The sequence below is a fragment of the Pseudonaja textilis genome, chromosome 2, assembly GCF_049901715.1.
Source record: "Pseudonaja textilis isolate UNSWEBS1 chromosome 2, rPseTex1.2, whole genome shotgun sequence".
Classification (NCBI taxonomy): domain Eukaryota; kingdom Metazoa; phylum Chordata; class Lepidosauria; order Squamata; family Elapidae; genus Pseudonaja; species Pseudonaja textilis.
In genome coordinates this window covers 230,858,351-230,879,368 of record NC_141991.1, presented here as the reverse complement: position 1 = coordinate 230,879,368, position 21,018 = coordinate 230,858,351, and the positions used below count along the sequence as shown (strand labels likewise).

At 42.3% G+C, this 21,018-nt stretch overlaps 1 protein-coding gene across 9 annotated transcripts in view; it reads right to left on the bottom strand.

Annotated features, from left to right (window-relative positions):
- The window catches only part of PDE4D (phosphodiesterase 4D), a 697,708-nt gene that overhangs the window by 173,486 nt on the left and 503,204 nt on the right, over positions 1-21,018 (bottom strand). The window contains exon 1 of one of the 9 annotated variants that reach the window (XM_026716938.2): positions 14,593-14,979. The exons of the other annotated variants lie outside the window; for them this stretch is intronic. Within the exon in view, the coding sequence (XP_026572723.1) occupies positions 14,593-14,684 (92 nt within the window). The 5' untranslated portion in view covers positions 14,685-14,979. Of the gene's footprint in view, positions 1-14,592; positions 14,980-21,018 lie in introns of those variants that run through there. 9 annotated transcript variants of the gene reach the window in all.

Here is a 21,018-nt window from a genome sequence, read left to right as displayed (position 1 = left end):
TAGTTGGGCGTTCAGAGGGGAAGCAAAGAGATCCACCAAGGGGGGCCCGAAGATGGAGGCTGCTTTCCTGAAGAGAGAAGGGTGTAGGCTCCATTCCGCTTGGTCTATAGTGGCTCTGCTGAGCCAGTCCGCTTGAATGTTGAGGGCTCCTGATATATGATCTGCCCTGATGGAGGCCAGATTTGATTCCGCCCACCTGCAAAGGCGCTCGGCTTCTCTCATGAGACTTGCTGACTGAGTGCCCCCCTGCCTGTTGATGTGGGCCTTTGCGGTGATGTTGTCCGTGAGGACCAGGATATGACGACCGCGTACCTGGGGTAGGAAGCTGCGAAGCGCCAGGAGAACGGCGTGAAGCTCCAGCCAGTTTATGGAGCAGAGTTGCTCTGTTGGTGACCATTTGCCCTGTGACGATGTGGAGAGGACGTGAGCTCCCCAACCGAGTAGGCTCGCGTCCGTGGTGACGGATAGCCTGTCGGGCTCTTTGAAGTAATGACCTTTGTTTATGGCCGGCCTGGTCCACCAAAGGAGGAACTCTGACCCGAAGTCGCGAGTTGCTCCTTCCGGAACGTTGATATGGCAGTAGAAACCATTGTAGAGACCTGGAATGGAAACGGGCCCAGGGAATGATAGATATGCATGAGATAAGCTTCCCCAGCAACTTAGACAATTCTAAGAGAGAAACAGTTCTTGCCCTCCTGACCTCCTTAATTGATTGTTGGATGCTAAGCCACCTGTCTGGGGACAGGAAAACTAGTTCCCGGTTGGTGTCAATCACTGCCCCCAGGTGAGTAAGTTGGGTAGAGGGGGAAAGGTGACTTTTCCTCCAGTTGATAATGAACCCGTGGTTTTGCAGGTTATTAAGGGTGAGTTTGGTATCTCTTAGGGCGAGAGCTCTAGAAGATGAGAGGATGAGGATATCGTCCAGATAACAGTGGAGTCGGACGGGGAAGGAACGCAGGTGAGCGGCAAGGGCCGCCAAAACCTTCGTGAACACCCTGGGAGCGGAGGACAGACCAAAGGGAAGCGCGACGTACTGGAAATGTTGTCTATTATAGGCAAAACGTAGGAACCTGTAGTGGGAGGGACGAATAGCAATATGCAAGTATGCCTCGGAAAGGTCAATTGAGGAGAGCCAGTCCCCTCGCCGGGTTCCCATAAGTATCGACTGCAAAGTGTGCATCTTAAATTTGCGGGGGGCAATGTAGCGATTTAGTCTTTTAAGGTCTAGGATCGCCCTCCAACCCCCCGAACTCTTGGGCACTACAAACAGGTGGGAGTAGAAGCCTCGCCCCCGTTCAGAGGAGGGAACGGGCTGGATGGCCCTTATATCTAGGAGGTGGTGAATGGCGGCCTCCATGAGGGCCCGTTTTGCAGGGTTCCTGGAAGGGGGGGAAGACATAAAGAATTCGGGGGGGGAGGAGTGGAACTCGAGTGCCAGTCCGAGACGAACCGTATCTCTGACCCATGCGTCAGTAGTGATGGCCTCCCATTGGTGAGCAAAGTGCTTGAGGCGGCCGCCTATGGGAAGGTTTGCCCTAGCGAGTTCGACGGAAAGGTCGGTTTCCGGATCCCCGGAAAGGCCTCTTGAAGGAACCTCGTCTGGACCTGTCAGACGAGTCTGACCGGACCTGCTAGGAGGGGGTTCTGTAGGGAGGTTGGGAGAATCTGGAGGGACGAAAGGAGCCTTGACGAGGGGAGGGGGAAGAGCCTCTGGGGTCGGGCCTCCGAAAAAGAGAGGGGAGGTACGTGCGTTTGTTCCGAGTCTCGGCCAGAAAGGGATCGAGGGCCGGTCCAAAAAGTTTCCCCCCAGAGATGGGGGCTGAGGCCAGCTTGGCCTTGTTTTTGACATCCGCTTGCCAGTGGCGGAGCCAGAGCAAGCGGCGGGCGGTGACTTGGGAGGAAATGGCCTTGGTGGAGAACTTGGCGGCTTGAAAGGAGGCATCCGCCGAGAATTCAGCCGCGCCATAAGTTTGGCGATGTCCTGTTGGGCTCTGAGGTTGGCCGCAGGGACATGTTGTTTGAGTTGTTGGAGCCATTTAATCGAGGACCTAATGAAGAAAGAAGCAGCAGTGGATGCCCTGACTGCCCAGGCGTCGGAATGATGAGCGCGGCGTAGGGCCAGCTCGGCTCGTTTGTCCTCGGGCTTGAGGGCCTCGAGAGCGTCGCTAGGGGTAGACCGGGAAGCTAGTCCTACAATGGGCTCGTCCACAGGGGGGGGATCTAGCAAAAGAGTGAACTGCGGGTCGAGATTGAAGAAACGTTTATCCTGGGCAGAGGGAGGGGGGGGAGGCCCTGAGGAGGCTAGCTGCCTGGAGACCATGTCCGAGAAGATAGGTGGGACGGGGACCACATCAGTCTCCACCATGGGCTGGGAAAAGATGGAGTCGAGGGGTTCCCCCGAAGCCGCTGGTTGGGAAGGAGTGGGGGAGGTCAGGCCGGAGGTATTCTTGGCCTTAAATAGAATGGACCTAAACAGGTGCGGCTTGAACAAGCCCACGAAGGCGGGTTGGTCCGGAGTGAGGCCCTCGTCCTCCGACATGTCCCCCTCCAGTGGGTCTGCTCCCGAGAAGGGCTCACTGCCAGAAATGGACCCCAAGTCTAGGTCCTCGCCTTCCCCAAATTGGGTAGGATCCCCGAGCTCCTGAGTTTCTATCTCCTCCTCCAAAGACAGGGGAAATTCCCGTGGGATGCTACCTGCCCGTGCGAGGCCTCGGATCCGGAGAATGAGCGAACGGAAGGTGCCTGCGCTTCAGAGGTCGCGGGCCGTGGAGCCGGGCCGGCTATATGCTGGAGCTCTTGCGTTATGCTTTGTCGGATGGCCAACTCCATCCACTGCCTGAGATTCTCCGGGATTTCCAGCACGGGAGGTGGGTGAGGCTCCTCTGGGCGTAGACCTGCAGCGGTGGGAGTAAATGTGGCCTCAGGGGCCTGTCTAGGCTGAGAGTGAGAGGAGGGTGCCGGGGAGGAGGGGAGGGGGGGTTGGGTGGAGGTTGAGGGAGTAGGGCGGAAGGAGCCAGAGGCACGGAGCCTAACTCTCTGGACCGCCTGTCGATCTCCTTCTCAAGTGCCCTGTGTCGCCTGAGGGCATCTCTCTGGGAGGCTTTAGAGGCTTCCTGGGTTTGTTTACGCAGGTGATGAGTCTTTGATTTGGCCTTCAAGGAAGGGCCACGAGGTGTTTTGTTGTCTGCCATCTGAAGGAGCAAAAAGAGGAATTTTGGGTTAGTATTAGACGGTTGGCACGTCTGGATGTGGCCTACGGAAGGCCAGGAATCCTAGCAACTGTTTCACGCCCCCCCTTTGATCAAAAATTTTTTAGTGAACTGCTATCGAGTTGAGGGCCTGGCCCGTGAAGTCAATCAGCGAAAAGGTGAACGCCCAAGCAGCTACCCTCACCGGACGGACCGGGTGGGGGGATTGCTATGCTGCTACCTCGCCTGCTGGGTAGGCTGCGAAGCCAACGGACCCTTGAAGCTCTGTAAGCCTTGAGAGGCCTGGGAAAAAACAAGCAGTAGTCTAGGTAGTCCCAGGGGCTGCCTAGAGTCTCAATTACCTGCAGCCTGTAACAGAGTGCCTCAGAGAAGAAAGGTAGGCCAGAAAGCCACATTCAAAATGGCGTCGCTGTCTGAAGCCACATTCAAAATGGCGGACGCCATGCGGTGAAGCCACATTCAAAATGGCGTCGCTGTCTGAAGCCACATTCAAAATGGCGGACACCATGTGGTGAGGCCACATCCAAGATGGCGTCGCTGGCTGAAGCCACATTCAAAATGGCGGACGCCATGCTGAGGCCACCTTCAAAATGGCGGACACCATGCGGAGCCCCAAAATGGCGGCCGCAAACAATCTGAGCTAACCCAGCGGCGGAACTCTCCTAATTAAAGAAGAGGCAGGGGAGCAGTTTCCCCTGAGCTAAAGGCGTTCGTGGGGGGGAAACAGTGAGAAGAGAAAGTCAAGGCAGGTAAGGAACGATGCGTTTTCGCCGGGGCGAAGGAACGACGAGCGAAGGAGGGGTGGGGGGGGGGGGGTGGCGTTCGGAATGCTAGCCTCTGCCCCTGAAATACGCGATAAAGCTCTCCCCCTTGTATCAGGGTACTCCCTTGAGAGTGCAAACCTCAATTTTCCTGCGCTGGTGAAGAGAGGGTCCAATAGAATGAGTAGAAAAACCGATCAGCCAAGGAGCTAAGGAGCGAACAGCCTGACTGCCACGAGGCTGAACTAAAAACTGGGACGCCGGAGGACCACGTGATGGTGAGAGGCGTTCCTCAATTTCAAGCTCAGCCTGTAGGAGCCGAGACTGAAGCACCTCCCAACCTGGACGCTCGGAGCAGCTCCATGGAAAATCTGGGAGTTTAAGTCCACAAATCTTAAAGTTGCCAAGTTTGGGGACCTCTGTTCGAATGCTGTGGGGGGGATCTATATCAGTCCTACACAAAACAAGAATTGTCAGATGTTTAAGCTGATTTTAGAAAAGGGTGAGACATTACTGTTGATGCACACTTGCTCATTGCAAAAGCCAAAAAGAAGTCTAGATGTGCTTCACTGATTTAGAGGTACTTTTGACTGTGTCAACTATAGCAAGCTATGACTTATTAGAAATTCAAAACATCTCATTGTCTTCATGCAAAATCTATACGCAGAGAAGGAAGCCACAGTCCAGGCAGCACATAGGAAAGCAGAGTAACTCTGGGTTAGCAAAGGAATGAATAGGATGATTACATGATTTCTATTTATTCAGTCTATATAATTGAATATATATTGAAGAAGGCTGGATGAGAAAATGATCGGCATGCTTTTAAAACTGAAAGAAGAAACATCAGTAGCCTATGCTATAGTATAGTGATCAAAATGGAACTAAGGTTAAATACAAAAAAAAGCAAGTAAATGACCAACTGGTAGGGCAATCAGCCTTAAAATTGAAAATGGTGGTAGACAGTTTTTGCCTTTTAGGATTAACTGTTAACAATAATGTACTCTCTATTTATTTAACCTATACCCTTGAATATATGCTAAGGGTAGCTATATTGAAAGAAGATAGTCATGATTTAAAATTGGAGAAACTTCAATAACTGTGCTCTGTTGATGACATTAGCTTGAAAGTTGAAAATGCAAAGGATTTGGAAGTTCTAGTAACAAAAGCATAAAGAATAGGGGACTAAAACTAAATATAAAAATCAAGCTACCTACAACAGGTAGAAAATCAGCCATAGACATTGAATTGGTAGATTATGCTTTTTAGTACCAACAATAGTAAAGGAACAATAGTCAAGAAATACACCATGGATTGGGTTATGAGCATAATTCTTATGCAAGAAATGGTATTGATACTGTGTGGAAGCAAAAATTGGACTTTCAAGAAGCAAGAAAATTGACAAACTTGAACATATCTGTTGGGGAAGATTTCTGAGAACACTGTGGACAGCCACAAAAACAAACAAATGAACCATAAGTCAGTTCAGAGTTCTCATTTGAAGCACAAAGTAATATGGTCAAATTATCTTAGTTTGGACAATTTATGAAAATATCCAGCTCCCTTAAGAAGTATATATTGTTGGGAAAGGAGGAAGGAGATAGAAGAACACAAAGAACACAATCAGGCACAAGATGTATGGACATGGTTACAATTCCAATGACTGCACTACTGAGATATCACAAAAATCAGGTTAGAGACAGAACTTCTTGGTGAAGATCAATCAATGTGGTTGCTACAGAGTGACATTGACTTAATGACACCTGATCATCATCTTCCAGTATAAATACATGTGGGATTGCTCATTAGAGGTACTAATAATGAAGCTAAAATACATACCCTCTATTTTAGACACCAGTCATCAAAGGAGAAGACCTGATGTTTGGGAAACTCTAAGGCAACCAAATGGAATCCAACCAGGGGTGGAATTCTATCGGTTCTGTCCACCTCTGTAGAACCGATAGTTCTGAAGAGCAGCAAACAGAGAGCATACATAGAACCGGTTCTATGTCTGCTGCTGTTTTGGCCTACCCGCCCACCCTGGCTCTTACCCGACCTTTATTTCCTGCTTTTTCAACCCCAGCTGCTTTGCACAACATAGCTGCGGTTGAAAAAGCAGGAAAAAAGGGCTTTTCCAACCACTGCGCACTTGCATGCAGTGCTGCTCAGCTGTCTGGGCAGCTCAGCAGGTCATAAATTGCACTTGCATGCGATGCAGAGCAACAGAACCGGTAGTTATACCGGTCGGATCCCATTCCTGAATCCAACAGGAAACAAACATGGTTAGATACAATTACTAACAATCCAAAATATGAAGCCACAGAAGCAGACATAACAAAATGACAGCCACTGGCCCATGATAACTGAACAATTAAATGACAAGAAGTAACAGCAGGCCAATTAACCCTAAACTAACTAACCATGAAACAAAGATGTTGTGCCTAGAGATTTGCAAATACTGAAGTATGCTAGTTTTTGATTTTACAATACTTGATTTTCCGCAGCGTGGGGCATGGAGGAGATGATTGCAGCCAAATGTACCCTCAGGCATGCCTTAGTCATCAGCTTTTCAAGTGAAACACGAAACTAATCTCTTTGATGTTTCACATAGTAATAGATGGCTGGCATTAACCTGAATGGATAAATATGTTTTGAAACATAACTCTAATGATAAAATATCCATTTGGCCCAGGCAATAGTGTGACTAAAAGTACCATCTGTGTCATATTCAATAATATGCCCATGTATCAACACTTTGCAGTATTTTGCTATCTTTACAACTATAGATACTGTACTAAGCCTTATCAAACTGAATCAGTCAATCTCTCCTTCATCCCAAATTAAAAATATTATATAACATTTTAAGATGATAGTAGTTATAGCAATTCTCGGGGTGGTGAAAATGTGTTAGTCTCACTAGCTTGACATTTCACCCAGTGATAGACAGTGGCCCTCATCCAAAACTATAAACCCCTTTATGAGTGTTGCCGTCTCCATTTCGGCATGGTTTCCTTTTGGAAACAGCTACATCAGGGGTGTCAAACTCATATATCCAACATAAACAACATATTCCATAGGTGAATCAGGAAAATGTAGCATTACGTTTTCTGCTCAGATAATCAACAATTACAAATATTAAAACAAAAAAGCAAACCTAGATTACTATATAGCAATTCCAAAATCCAGGAAAACAAAGTATACATTTTTTAAGTCTCTCTGTCAAAGTTCAAAGATTTAAGTAAAACATTTAAATTATGCTTTTAAACAAAATTCAAGCCATGAAAATTACTTTTTAATTTACTTACTGGAATTCTAAGTTTCTATCTATATCAGAGATGGAAATTCTAATGATGGGTTCAGTTTTTGCAAATTCTGATACAAAATGTTCTCATGAATTAATTATAAATAAAATTAGGATTTTAGATAAAGCATAATAGCACAAAGTTTTGTAGAGTAGCAGTCCATGTTTGCAAACAATTAACATTGGCTTCATATGAATAATAACCACACATGGCTCTCTTTGGGGAATGTTTACATCGCTGTTATCTGAGACTCATTATTAGTTTGTTTCTGTTACACTCAAGTCACCTTCTTCAGGGATTTTCAATTTTTTTCAGGCCATGGCAACTGTTCGCTAAATAAAATTCCTGGAACCCCTGATCAAGAGGGTCGGGGTTTCTAGATGTCAACTAACAAATTCCACCCTTTGGGTTATACGATAGAAAAATTCCTATGGATGTCCTGAAGCAGCACTGAGGTAGGAGCAGGTGGCTAAACACGTTTGAATTTTACTTTAGTCCCAGGCCAAGAACATTTTTCCCTCAGACACTTATGGAAAGTTCAGGACTATGTGAGGAGAGGGTCATCATCACTACAATGGATAAAGTGGGGGAAATATCCACAATTTACTAGATCTTGATCAGGGTATTTTTAATGGGGACTTGAATACATTTGGGACTTTTAATAACTTAGTAAAATAAAATTAATAATTTTACTTATGAATGAATACTTACTTAATACTTAATTTTACTAATGAATGAAATAGATATTTTAGTATTTTACAAAAAAAATATATCACTGCCACAATTGGCTAGTCCTAAGCAAATAATACAGCTTTCAGACTGATACTTATTTTATTTCCACTTGGAGTTCCTAAGATCTCTGTTCTAGCACGTAAGTTGTACTTGTGTCAACATGTTTGCTTGGTGTATCTAGTATCAGTTCTGATGACTGTTGTTTCTATTGATAATACTGTTATGATTTCTGATACATTATTGTCAAAGTTCTTAAAATTATCTTTGTAGGGAGGAATAAAAACATAAAACAATAGCACCTTCCTAGAAATGGGTATAGGTGAAATACATTAAACTGACTTGAAAGAACATCTTGCTTTCAATATTTAACATTAGACTGATGAACTATAGCCTGATAATTTTATTCCAAGAATTAGAAAAGTCTTTTAACAAAGAAGTGTAGCAACTGTTCAATCTAGCATGCAAGGTTTATTTATAGTGAATAAAAATCACAACCTTCTTGCCTCTTTCTCTTGCCCACAATATGAAATCTGAGGGAGGTCGGCAGTTTAGAAATAGGAAATATAAATAAATGAAAATTAAAAAATGAACTCAAGGTCTGGGTCTTGGTCAAAGAAGAGATTTCTCCCACCACTTTATTGAAAGGAAGTAACCAGATTCAGCCCATTTTGTCCAAACAAGCTCTTTTTCTATAGCCAGAAGCCAAGTGTGATTTGGAATTCATGATCTACAAGGTGAAGTGTGATGTGTGGGCCCTTACAGTTACAGTTTAGTCAATAAAACACAGTGCAGAAGAGGCAAACTATAATTCCCATGAGTAGGGCAGCCATTCTGGTTTCACTTCCTAGCTCTTGAAGATAGTTCAGTAATTTGTGAATATTCTGGTAGGATTAATTGGATCCTGATAAATTTGCAAGTCATATCTTTATCAGTTCTGGTCTAAATATTTATTTGTGGTAAACGTAACCACAGTTTCATTACCAACATCATTAATAAAATGTGTGAGACAAGCTTAACAATAAAGACTTAGGAGAAAATTGTAGCACTAAGTGGAATAATTAAATGGTTAGACTGGATTTCTCTCTTTTAGTGTAAACTTCCACACATGTACTTGAAAAGTCAATGGTTGGCAGCTGCTTATTACCACATGACAAGACTTCATAGCCAGAAGAAACATCCTAGATGGATATCAAAGGAGGAAATTAAAGCAGGGAGTAAAACAAAAGAACACAAAAACAGTACTCCATTATTTTTTATAGCCACTATTATTATTTTCCAGGACTTGGACACTTGGGAATACAGCATTATGCAAAACAGATCCAGAGACATTTAGGCTAGTTAACTTAATTAAAATATGTAGTAAGAAACAAATTTCTTACTACATAGATACTCCCAGTGGGATATGTGCCCCTAGAAAGAGAGCATGGTCTAGCAAATTTACTTGATGTCAATTTTTTTTAAAGAAATGTTTTTTAAAGTAATATTTGTTTTCTTTTTTTTCACAGATTGAATATTTGCAAATTTATTTATCTGGAACTGTGAACTAAATTGATTACAATGGTGGGTTATGCTTCAATTCCAGTGGCAATTTTAGGTTTGAGCTGGAGTACAACAATCAACTTGTTTACAAAGAAAAATATTGTCATTTAAAATGTTGAGATGAAGATTTTTTACGAACCAAGATCCAAATCTCTTTGTTCCTTAAGAAAAGGAGCTTTCCCAACACTTTTCCAATTTGGTATGGAAATTTGCCTTATGGTTTGCTCTCATTCCACTGCAGCTCTGAAGGCATCATATTCAAATTCTTGGAATGATCTTTTCTTTATATTAAAAATGGACAAGGCTGTTATTTCTTTGTTTGAAAGGATCAGAAAGGATCAGAAATAATCATACATATGCATTATTTCTCCTATGCATGGGGTCACTACTGTCTTTTCTACTTCATATAAATTGAGTTCACTAGGATAACTGGACAGAAAAGTCTTACCTATTCAGAATTTGTTTCTATGTGAAAACAAACATGTGGAAATATAAAATATGACTTAGAAGCAATCATGAATAGCAGTAATAATTTTCCAGTCTGAATAACATTTAATCTATGGCAGAAGTGTCAAACTCAAGGCCTGGGGTACGGATCCAGCCCATGGGGTACTTAGATCTGGCCTGTGGGACCATTCTGGAAATAGCGAAGGACCAGCCCACAATGCTTCTGCCAGCAAAGACGGAGTTTGGGAAGGCATTTTCACAGCAGAGGTTGCGGGAGGCTGTGGCAGCTGAAAATGGAGTTTGGGATCCAGTTTTCACTGGCACAGCTCTCCGGCCACCACAGGCATCCCTGATGTGAGTTACGAGCTGCCCCCCAGCCCCTCCCCCAAGATTAAATACTGGTGCGGCCCTCAATGAAATCGAGTTTGATACCCCTAATCTACCGCTACAGAAAGTAGGAAACAAAAGAGAGGAGTTGAGAAAGGAAAAGTGTCTGAGACTCTTCCCAAATCAAAACCTTTCATATCTGAATTAAGAATTGATATTGTCTCTTCCAGTGGTTGTGCAGTATAAAGCATTTCCACTTATAAATATGATACTATGCTTTTTCTGTTCTGATCTTTGTGTATTAATTCATTTTATTCTTGCCTATAATTAAATTTTGGATATTTTCAAATATTTTCATTATTCTGCTATTTATCTGCTATGTGCTCCAATTTTTGCAGATTAATTCGTAACAATCGTATAACAAATGTTTTATAGGATTTCTTTTGTATCACATTGAAAAAAAAATCTAACTGTATGAAAACATGTGATTATTCCATTTTCATAGCTGCATTCCTTCAAGATGATGACTAAGATTGCAATCTAAAATAGGATCTTGAATTATATTAGTCTCCCAGATATCCATATCCTTTGAGGGCCTGTCCCACTCTCTGTACCACAGCTGTTTCATAAAGATGAAAAAAAGAACTTTTCCTGTTGTGGCACTCATTCTGTAAGCAACCTCCATTGAAATATACCAAACATGTGTGTGTGTGTGTGTGTGTGTGTGTGTGTGTGTGTGTGTGTATTTGTGTTCTTAAGTTTTCGCAGGTACTTACATGTATGGCATTCAGCTTCGTTCGGGTATTTTCCCACGTCATTGTAGTTGTGCTTTTAAAGCTGTAGCAACATTTGGGCAGAATCTCATCTGCCATTATCAGGCTTCTGTATAGTGTTCATCTGTGATTCACAAATGAGATTCTGCCAAAACGTTGCTACAACTTTAAAAGCACAACTACAATGACGTGGGAAAATACCTGAACAAAGCTGAATGCCATACACACACACACACACACACACACACACACACACACACACACGCACACACATGACTTAATTCCCCCCCTTGCATCCTCATTTAGAGCACCCCACAGGCAGCCTCGCCACCAGCCGTTCCTAACGGGTGATCATGGCAAAGCGCAGAGAGCTCCCTACTCCCACCAAACACCTTTGCTGCAGACCCAAGACCTTTGGCACCCGCCTCTGTTGCTTTCCCTTCTGCCCATTCCGCCACCACATTTGGAGCTGCCGCTTCCGTGTTTGGAGTGCCACTGCCATTTGGAGTGCTGCCGCCATTTGGAGCACTGCCGCCACGTTTGGAGCTGCCGCTTCCGTGTTTGGAGTGCCACTGCCATTTGGAGTGCCACCGTCATGTTTGGAGCTGCCACTTCCACGTTTGGAGCTGGTGGTGCTCCAAATAGCGGCAGTGCTCCAAACATGGAAGTGGCAGCTCCAAATGCAGCGGCAGCTCCAAATGCGGACATGGCAACTCCAAACAGCGGCAGTGCTCCAAACAGAGGTGGGTTCCAAACGCGGAAGTGGCAGCTCCAAACAGCAACAGTGCTCCAAACAGTGGCAGCACTCCAAACACGGAAGCGGCAGCTCCAAACACGGCGGCGTCATGGGCAGAAGGGAAATTAACAGCAGCAGGTGCTGAAGGTCTTGGGTCTGCCACAAAGGTGCTTGGCAGGAGTAGGGAGCTCTCCGTGCTCTGCCATGATCGCCCATTAGGAGCAGCTTGTGGCGAGGAATTGCTGCCTGCGGAGCGCTCCTAACGCCAAGTCCTCCTGCCCTTCCCCCTTATTTTGCATGTTTTAAAATAGACCTAAATTTGGGGGGAGGGGCTTAATTTGATTTTATGTCAATAAAACATGCTGGGCCTTCCTATTGGTGGAGGCCGTATTGTTGGAGAAACACGGTATATATATGTGTATGTGTGTGTGTGTGTGTGTGTGTGTATGTGTATGTGTATGTATGTATGTATGTATGTATGTATGTATGTATGTATGTATATACACCAAATATGTGAGTTCCAAGGTGGAAATACCCCCAAAGTGATTAACATCTGGGAAATTCCAGTCATTAGATACACAGTGGTAAGCAAAAGTTCTACATTTGTTTAAAAAGTTCCAATATATAGCACAAAAAGTAGGGAGAAACTTTATACACATTATGAAATGTTGTCTTCATCAAAAAAGAGATTGTGGGACATTTCCCCATCCAATGCCTTCCCTTTCACATTATTTCCTTCCCCAGGTACCATCAATTTCTAGAACCAAGTGGCTCAGGGGTGGGATTCTACCAGTTTGCACCTATTCAGTAGAACCAGTTGTTAACATTCTAAGCAGTTCGGAGAACTGGTTGTTAGAAGAAATTACTGGCCTAATCCTGTAAGGAAGGCAGGAAGGAAACATTCTGGTGTTGCTTCTAGGAACTGCCTCTCCGTTAACCCTTATTACATTCTTGGCAGGACTAGACTTCCTGTCTCAGGAACTTCTCTAGATTTTTTTCCCCTCCTTTGCTGGTACTTTGCTTGTGTGAAGTGACCATTCAAAGTTACAATGGCACTGAAAAAAGTGACTTATGACCATTTTTCACACTTACGATTGTTGCAGCATCCCCACAGTCATGAGAGGCCAGGCGAGGAGATGCGTGCCTTGATGTAAGTGATATTGAGTTGGCCAAGCCCAGCCAATAATATGACCACCAAGCCATGTCCTCCCAGTCACATGACCACCAAACCACGTCCACCAACTAAGCCATGCCCACAGAACCAGTTGTTAAAAAATTTGAATCCCACCCCTGAAGTGGCTCCTGCAGAAAAACTCCCACTGTCACCATATATAACATTTAGCAGCAACAAAGAACTCAATAAATGGTACCTTCTAATTTTAAAAATACCTTCTAATTTTAATTTTTAGCAGAAAAAGTAATAAAGCTTTATTACTGCTTAATATGCAATTTTGATATGAATCAGAATGCATTTCAACATTTTGACACATAACACTAAAACTTTGAAGTAGAGTGTCATGGAGAAAGGTAAAAACTGCTTCCCTTCCTGACTTCCCTTATTCAAAGAGACAATTGACAGTTCGATTGAAAGTACAAAAAAATTATGTATGATTCAACAGAAGTAAGCAAACTTCTTACATGTTATAAAACATTTTATTGTATCTATGGCATCTAACATTGTGCTCTACAATGAATGTTATATTAGGTGTTTGGGTTTTTTTTCTAAACTTGCACTATAATAGGTTTAAATTGCATACCTATGTCTGCATGTAATCATTTGTAACATTCCTTGGCATTGCAAAAAATCTTGGTATCAATATCACATTTCTACATGTGTCCCTTCTTAAATTCAAGTGGCCTTAATCCCAGGTAAATGTAAACAGGATTATAACCATACTGCGCAATTATATACAGGTCATTAAATTAAATCAGAATTACTCCCAAGTAAGGATTACAGCCTAATATAACTTAGTACTGTCTAATGGCATATTCTCAATATACCCATAGAAGGAAGGATTCCTTATTACATGAACAGAAATTATCAATGAAGAGTGGAATCATATTTTATTTATTTAATTATTAATGAATAAGAGTGGAATCATATTTTATGTAGAAGTACCCATGAGTTAGAAAGGATTTACTCCTGGATTAGAAAATATAGGATTACAACCTTAAGAGCTGCAGCAGCTATAAATAATGCATTTTATATTAAATGATCTAAGTAAAATAAAAGGAAAAGCAGCAAGTTTATAAATCACTGCTCATTAAATATAGTATTCACTTTTCCAAGAGGAAATGCATTTTATTTCATATTATTTTATTTGTAGAGTACAAAGAAAAAGATTATCATTGTTGTACTTATCACATTGCTTTACATCCCTAAATTGTTATGATGAAAGCAACTATCAAAACTGTTTCACTGAGTTTAAAGACCCATTTATTATTGCACAGTTAATTAGATACGGGATTTCTAAAACTGGTCCAAATTTCCTTAGTTAAAAACTGGTTATTTCTTTTTAAATATATGCTCATTTTTCTGTTTTAAAATATTAATTAATGGTTGGTAACACTAATATTAAAGTAATTCTTACATTGTATATTAAACTGCTTCTTGGGAAAATTCCTGTAACATGCAAAATATGAATTGTGTGATGCAAATGCAAGCAGTAAGACCTTTCTACACCTTACTCACTCTTGTCAATTCACTTGAGGCCAAGTACAAAATTATGCCTACAATAAATGTCAATAGTGCTAGCACAGACCAAATACCTGTATGACTTCAAAAAACGAAAACTCTTCCTGTTTCTTGAAGAGGGACACGAAAGAGTTGAGATTTCCAGAGGGTCCCACAGAAAAGCCATTTGCAGACTTGAAGAAATCTGGGGTCGTTTAAAGAATCAGAGCCACAGAGTACGAGTTGCCTTAAGCTAATCATAAAAGCACTTGTGGCTGTCTAAGGGAATGTCCTTTTCTGAGGCTCTGCTGAAGTGACACAGAAAGCAAAGGAGGCAGGATAACATGGATTTCCTGCAGCTGGCAGGGTTCAGAAGGCCTTATCTCATTACCAACAGAGTGAGAAACTCTCACGTCAAAGCTCTTTATAAATACAGCCCTGATTAACTGGCAGCAACGGCATGTGGATTGCTAAAAAAGTCCGCAGAACTCAAGCACAAAGTGCCAAACCAGTCCAAGGCCTATTTAGCCTTTGCTGAGCCTGTGTTTTCTTTCAATAATATTTTGAAGGAATTTAGGCAAAGACCAAACCAAAAGAGAAAAATAAAAATATTCAATTTCACCAGACCTGGATTCACACCTCTTGCTTATTTATACAGGCTTTATGTTTTCTGGTAGTGTTTTTATGTTTACTTTTGTTTTAGTTGATCAATGTTATCTAGAGAACTCCTAATATTGGGTAAAATCGAACATTCACTTTTTCAGCCTTGTTTAACATAGTTAAACATGAGGCATGAACCCCACTACTCTATGTGGTTTATAAGTCTTGGGTGATGGCTTAGCACAGGGGTGTCAAACTCACACGAAGTATTGCGACTATTTCCCCCTTCCTTAAAATGGGGGTGGGTGTGGCCAACACGTGATGCATCCAGCCCACGAGCCATGAGTTTGACACGCCTGGCTTAATAATAGATAATATAAATGGGGGCCTAATGGAGTGGAAAACTGTTCCCTCTCTTTCCTTTATTTATATAGTACAAAATGGTTTCTTCCTGGATCTTTCTTGTCAATCCAGCAGCTTGGATGGGGGTTTTGTTCCGTACAGACGGAAGAAGATACTATTCCCTTTTCTCTATCAAGTTTTTCTGGACTGGAAACACAAAGTCAAAAAGAAAAAAGAAGAAAAACTAGAGCACTTTTTATTGCATTCTAATTGTTTCTTCCTGAAAAAAACCCAACAATTATGGTGGGCTACAAGCATGAGTCTCTTCTTTTAAGAAGGCAAAAGAAACCACCCTTTATTTTTACATTTCAGCCTAAATTGTATCCCAAACATTTTAGAAATTAGGAAAAAAAATATTACGCTGAAAATATTAATGTAACCGGCTAAAGTAGGGACCTGGTTCTAACCATTACACAAAAAGATTACATGTGCAAGGATTATGATTCACCCAGAACATATTTGGAAGGGATAGTGGGAAAGACCAATTAATTTATCCATGCATAGAAAATGTAAGGATAACTGTTAAGTGTCTTCTTGATTTCATTATGCTTCTTCTAGGAAGAATGGAAATGTTGGCGGAAACTAAGCACATGCTTTGGTGATATATTGCCTTGCACATGCTCCTAAGGCCCTCGTTGTATGGGAAAATGTTTTACTCAATATACCTTTATTTTTATCCACTCTTTTCAGAGATGGATGGTCCTAAATCAGCTTTTCATTTCAATAGGGTATAATTGTACATAAGCATCAGCCAGTCCAGGAGACTCTCAGCAGGATAGATTATTTGCAGACCTCCTGGCAGCTTTTCCATCCAGAAAGCTTGGTGCCTTATTCCTATTACAGTGAATGACTTTGAGAACTCAACACAATTTGCTGCAAAGGAAAAACATTCCACATTTACAGGTGAATGATCTCAGCTTTTTTCAAAGTAAAATACTTCTTTTTAAAAGTTTGAGTGCATTTCCAAAGATATGTCCTGACTAAGCCAGAATACGGGCTGACACAGGATATGTTACTTCATATAGAATGTCAGTTATTCAGCTCATAGCAAAACGTTGAATGGAAATCTAAAAAAAAAGCTATGAAAATTCTTAGCTTTAATTTTTAAGGGAGACTTAAAAGAATAAAATGTAATCACAACCATATTTAAGCACACACACACACACACAATTTGGAAACTCAGTTTTGGTTGAGAGAAAAATCCATACTCACTGGCAAAACAAACAGATCCAAACACAATCCTGAAATAAATCAATATCGATTAAATACCTGCTGAGAGGAAAAAAAGAAGCCCTGGAAAGCTTCTGGGTTTTGATTTAAATCAAAGATAGGCAATTTTTGATGGCCAGGAACAATAGTTCTGAATCGTAGTGGCATACTGGTTAGCATGCAGTATTGCAGGCCGACTCTGTATTTCACCGCAAGGAGTTCAACCCTGACTAGCTCAAAGTTGACACCGCTTTTCATCCTTCTGAGGTTGGTAAAACGAGGACCCAGATTTTGGGGGCAATATCGGTACTCCTCAATTGACAACTCACAATTGAGCCCAAAATTTATGTTGTTAAGTAAGAAATTTGTTATCTGAATTTGCTCCATTTTACAACTTGTCTCATTTCATTTGTTGAGTGAATCACTGAAGTTCTTAAATTAGTAACATGGCTGTTAAGTGGGACTGGTTTCCCCATTGCTTGTCAGAAGGTCGCAAAAGGAGATCACACGACCCTGGGACATTGCAACCATCATAAATGTGAGTCAGTTGTCAATCATCCCGAATGTAAATCATGTGACCATGGGGATGCTGCAAAGGTCATAAAAGTGAAAAATGGTCATAAGTCACTTTTTTCAGTGCCGTTGTAAATTTTAATGGTCACTAAATGAACTGTTGTAAGTCGAGGCCTACTTGCATGCTGTCTCTGTAAACCACTAAGAGCAGAGGTGTCAAACTCAATTTCATTAAGGGCCTCATCAGGGTTGTGTTTGACCGCGGGGGACCGTGGGGGTGTGGCCAGTTCAACATCACTCGAGTCTCCGTTTTTGGCCACAACGGCCTCCTGCTACCCTATGCCAGCAAAAAGGAGCCCAGGCGGGTTGTGTGTGGCCCTCCCTGACCTCAGTTTTCATTGGCAGAGGCACCATAGGTCAGTCTTTTGCCGTTTCCAGGGTGCCCCCCCGGGCCAAATCTAAGCACCCCATGGGTCAGATCCAGCCCACAGGCCTTGTGTTTGACACCCCTGGCTTAGAGAGTACTGTAAAGCACTGTGAAGAGGTATATAGTGTCACGGCCCTATTAGAGACTGGTTTGGAGGAAGAGGAGGAGTTGGAACTGGGACCGTTGGACAGAGAAGGCACGCCAGTGGGGTGATGGAGGATGCTGTCCCTCAGGCATTGGGGAAGGACCAATGAGAGATGCCTGCTTGCACAGACACAGAGGAGGATTGGTTGCTGACCGGCAGTGGTGCTGATAGGCAGCCAATCTCCTCTGATGGGCAACAGCTGTCTATTCCACTCAATCCAATGGCACGGAGAGTGGAACACAGGCAGTTGTTCCTTATCAGAGGAGATCAGCTGCCTATCAACACCACTCAGCAACTGATCCTCCTCTGTATATGTGCAGGCTGGCAGCTCTCCATCTGGTGGATTACCTTCCCCAATGCTGAGGGACAACATCCTTCATCCTGGCATGGCTTCCGTGTCAGACGGTCCCAGTTCCAACTCCTCCTCCTCCAAACTGAGCTCTGATGGGGCCATGACATATAAGTCTAAGTGCTATTGCTATTTAATATGGGAAATGGACAGAAGTAGCAGGCTAGACTTTCATGCACAGTGCAGAACTATATTGCACCTCTGAACAGCACCAAAATATGATATTCCAAATATGACACACTTCTGGCCATGACACACTAAGCTCTGTCTTTACTGAACTCCAAGTCAAGCCAAACCCCAAAAAGACATGCAATGTCTGAAATCTCTTAATGCATGAGGTTTACACTATACAGGTAGTCCTCAACTTCCAACAGTTTATTTAATGACCATTCGAGGTTACAACAGCACTGAAAAAAGTGACTTATGACCACTTTTCAGTTTTCAGACTTAGAGCACTCCCATGGTCACATGATCAAAATTCAAGTGCTTGGCAACTGACTCACATTTATGACAGTTGCAGTGTCCCAGGGTCATGTGATCATCTTTTGTGACAAGCAAAGTCAATGAGGAGGCCAGATTCACTTAACAACTATGTTACTAATTTAACAACTGCAGCGATTCACTTAACAGTCATGGTAAGAAAGGTCATAAAATGGGGCAAAACTCACTTAACAAATGTCTCACTTATCAACAGACCTTTTGGGCTCAATTGTGGTCATAAGTCGAGGACTACCTGTATTTATATTCATTATATAATAAATAATGTGTTATGACCCAGCTCGCCAAACACAACAAACCCTTTATAGTTGAAGCAATGATTCCTTTATTAGGAGTGCCAGCAGCTCCAGCAAAAAGTTTCTCTTTCACTGCAGGCTAACAAGTCTGCCTGGCAGGCAGATGAATAGTTGTCTGCCACATCTATTCATCTCCATCACCTGCCTTTTATCCCCAGAGTTAGGGTGGGGCTTCGCTAGCAGCAGTGGCTCTTCCTTCCCAAGGATCAGCCCACAGATTTCCACTGCTCTCCTCTCCTCTCCTTTCTGTGCATCAGGCACTGGCTGTTCCTCCTCTTTCTCATCAGCCACCTTCAGACCTGGGGGCTGTTGACTCTCCATCTGAGGGCTGATGGAGGGCCAAGGCTCCACCTCTCTCTCTCTCTCTGCCAGCTCCATTCCCTCTTCCCCCCTCGAAGGTCTCAGATTGCCTCGATGCTGACCCTGCCTCCTCCTCCTCCTCATTTGATTTGGCTGCTGAGGGGCCAGTGGCTGACAGGCCACAACATAATGTTCTGGCAATAATAATGAGGGGTTTGTTTTTAACTTGAAGCAATTTCGCTTTCTTAGCTGAGGACATGAATCTGTAATTTGCAGAGGGAAAAGATAATTCTGTATATGTGTTTAAAAATTGTATGGCTTTATTCCATGTTTCATTGCTACAAAATCTCTAAATACTATTTCCAATTACAGAACAATCCTTTTGTTCTCTAGAGATATTACTTCGGCTCAAACATCATGTTAATTTCATTGAGTTACAAGTTATCACAAAATATAATGGAATAATAACAATCCAACTATGAATGAAAGATTTTCCATTCAAACTTGCAGCAATTGCTGTTTAGTAACACTAAACTTGTATGGCAATATGCTATTTGGTTTCAACATTAATACCCTAAGTTTACCTAACAATGCTAATCTTTATAGCATTAATTTAATTCTCGCAGAATAGCAATCGTTTACTCATCTGGGTACAATTTGTACTTAAACTAATTAATAGAACCAGTCTCAATGAAATCAAAGAACTTATTACAATGATTATTAAACAATAAATATTTCAGAACATTTAAACTGTAAACTGGAATTATAAAAGCATTCATGTGAAAGGAACTGCTACAGAAATTAATTATAATTCTAAGGTTTAATCATTCTTGCAAGTTCATATCTCCTCCCCACTGCCCAGTATTTTCTTTTCTTGAAACTGAAGATATATTTTTTGTATTGGCTATATATTTATTGTAGAAAATGAAACTTTTTCCATCGCATGGGACTTTTGAAAAAAAAAAACTTTGTACCTTTACTTTTTAGTCCTAACTTTTTTAAAAAAGATAGTTTCTTAAATGTTATCATTGGAATTCTGAAACAAGTGATTTATCACAAACAGCAACAAATTGCATTGCACCATTTTTGATGCCAATAAAAGTGGACTCTGGAGTTGCATCAAAGCCCAGCAGGTGCATCTACAACCCATTTCCCATTATTATATCGTTCATGCAAATGCCATAATTTTTTAATTGTGATTAAACATCTCTAATATTACTGATATCTGTGCAGCAGTTTTTAAAGTTAAGTACCCTAGGCTTTGTTATTCCACTTCTTCGCTCTTATAAGGGGCAGTTTCTGTGAGGCAAAGAAAACATTTCTTAGATCCCATTAGATGACATCGCTTCAAGGACCTGAAGCACGGATGTCAAACTTGCCACATCACGTTGCTGTCATGTGACATTTTCCCCATTCATGGAGTTGGAGTGGGTGTGGCCAGCATCAGTGGTGAGGTTCAATTTTTTTTACTACCGGTTCTGTGAGCGTGGCTTGGTGGGCATGGCAGGGGAAGGATACTGTAAAATCTCCAGTCAGATGTGATATTTGCTGGTTCTCCAAACTACTCAAAAGTTCCGCTACCAGTTCTCCAGAACTGGTCAAAATCTGCTGAATACCACCTCTGGCCTGCATGTGATCCAGCCCACGGGCTGCCAGTTTGACACCCCTGATTCCGGAAGTATAGCTATTCTAGGCACATGGGTGGAGACAACTGGAGAAAAGCAGTCCTACAAATAATACTGAAGAATACCTGTTTCACAAATATATAAATGTACACTTATT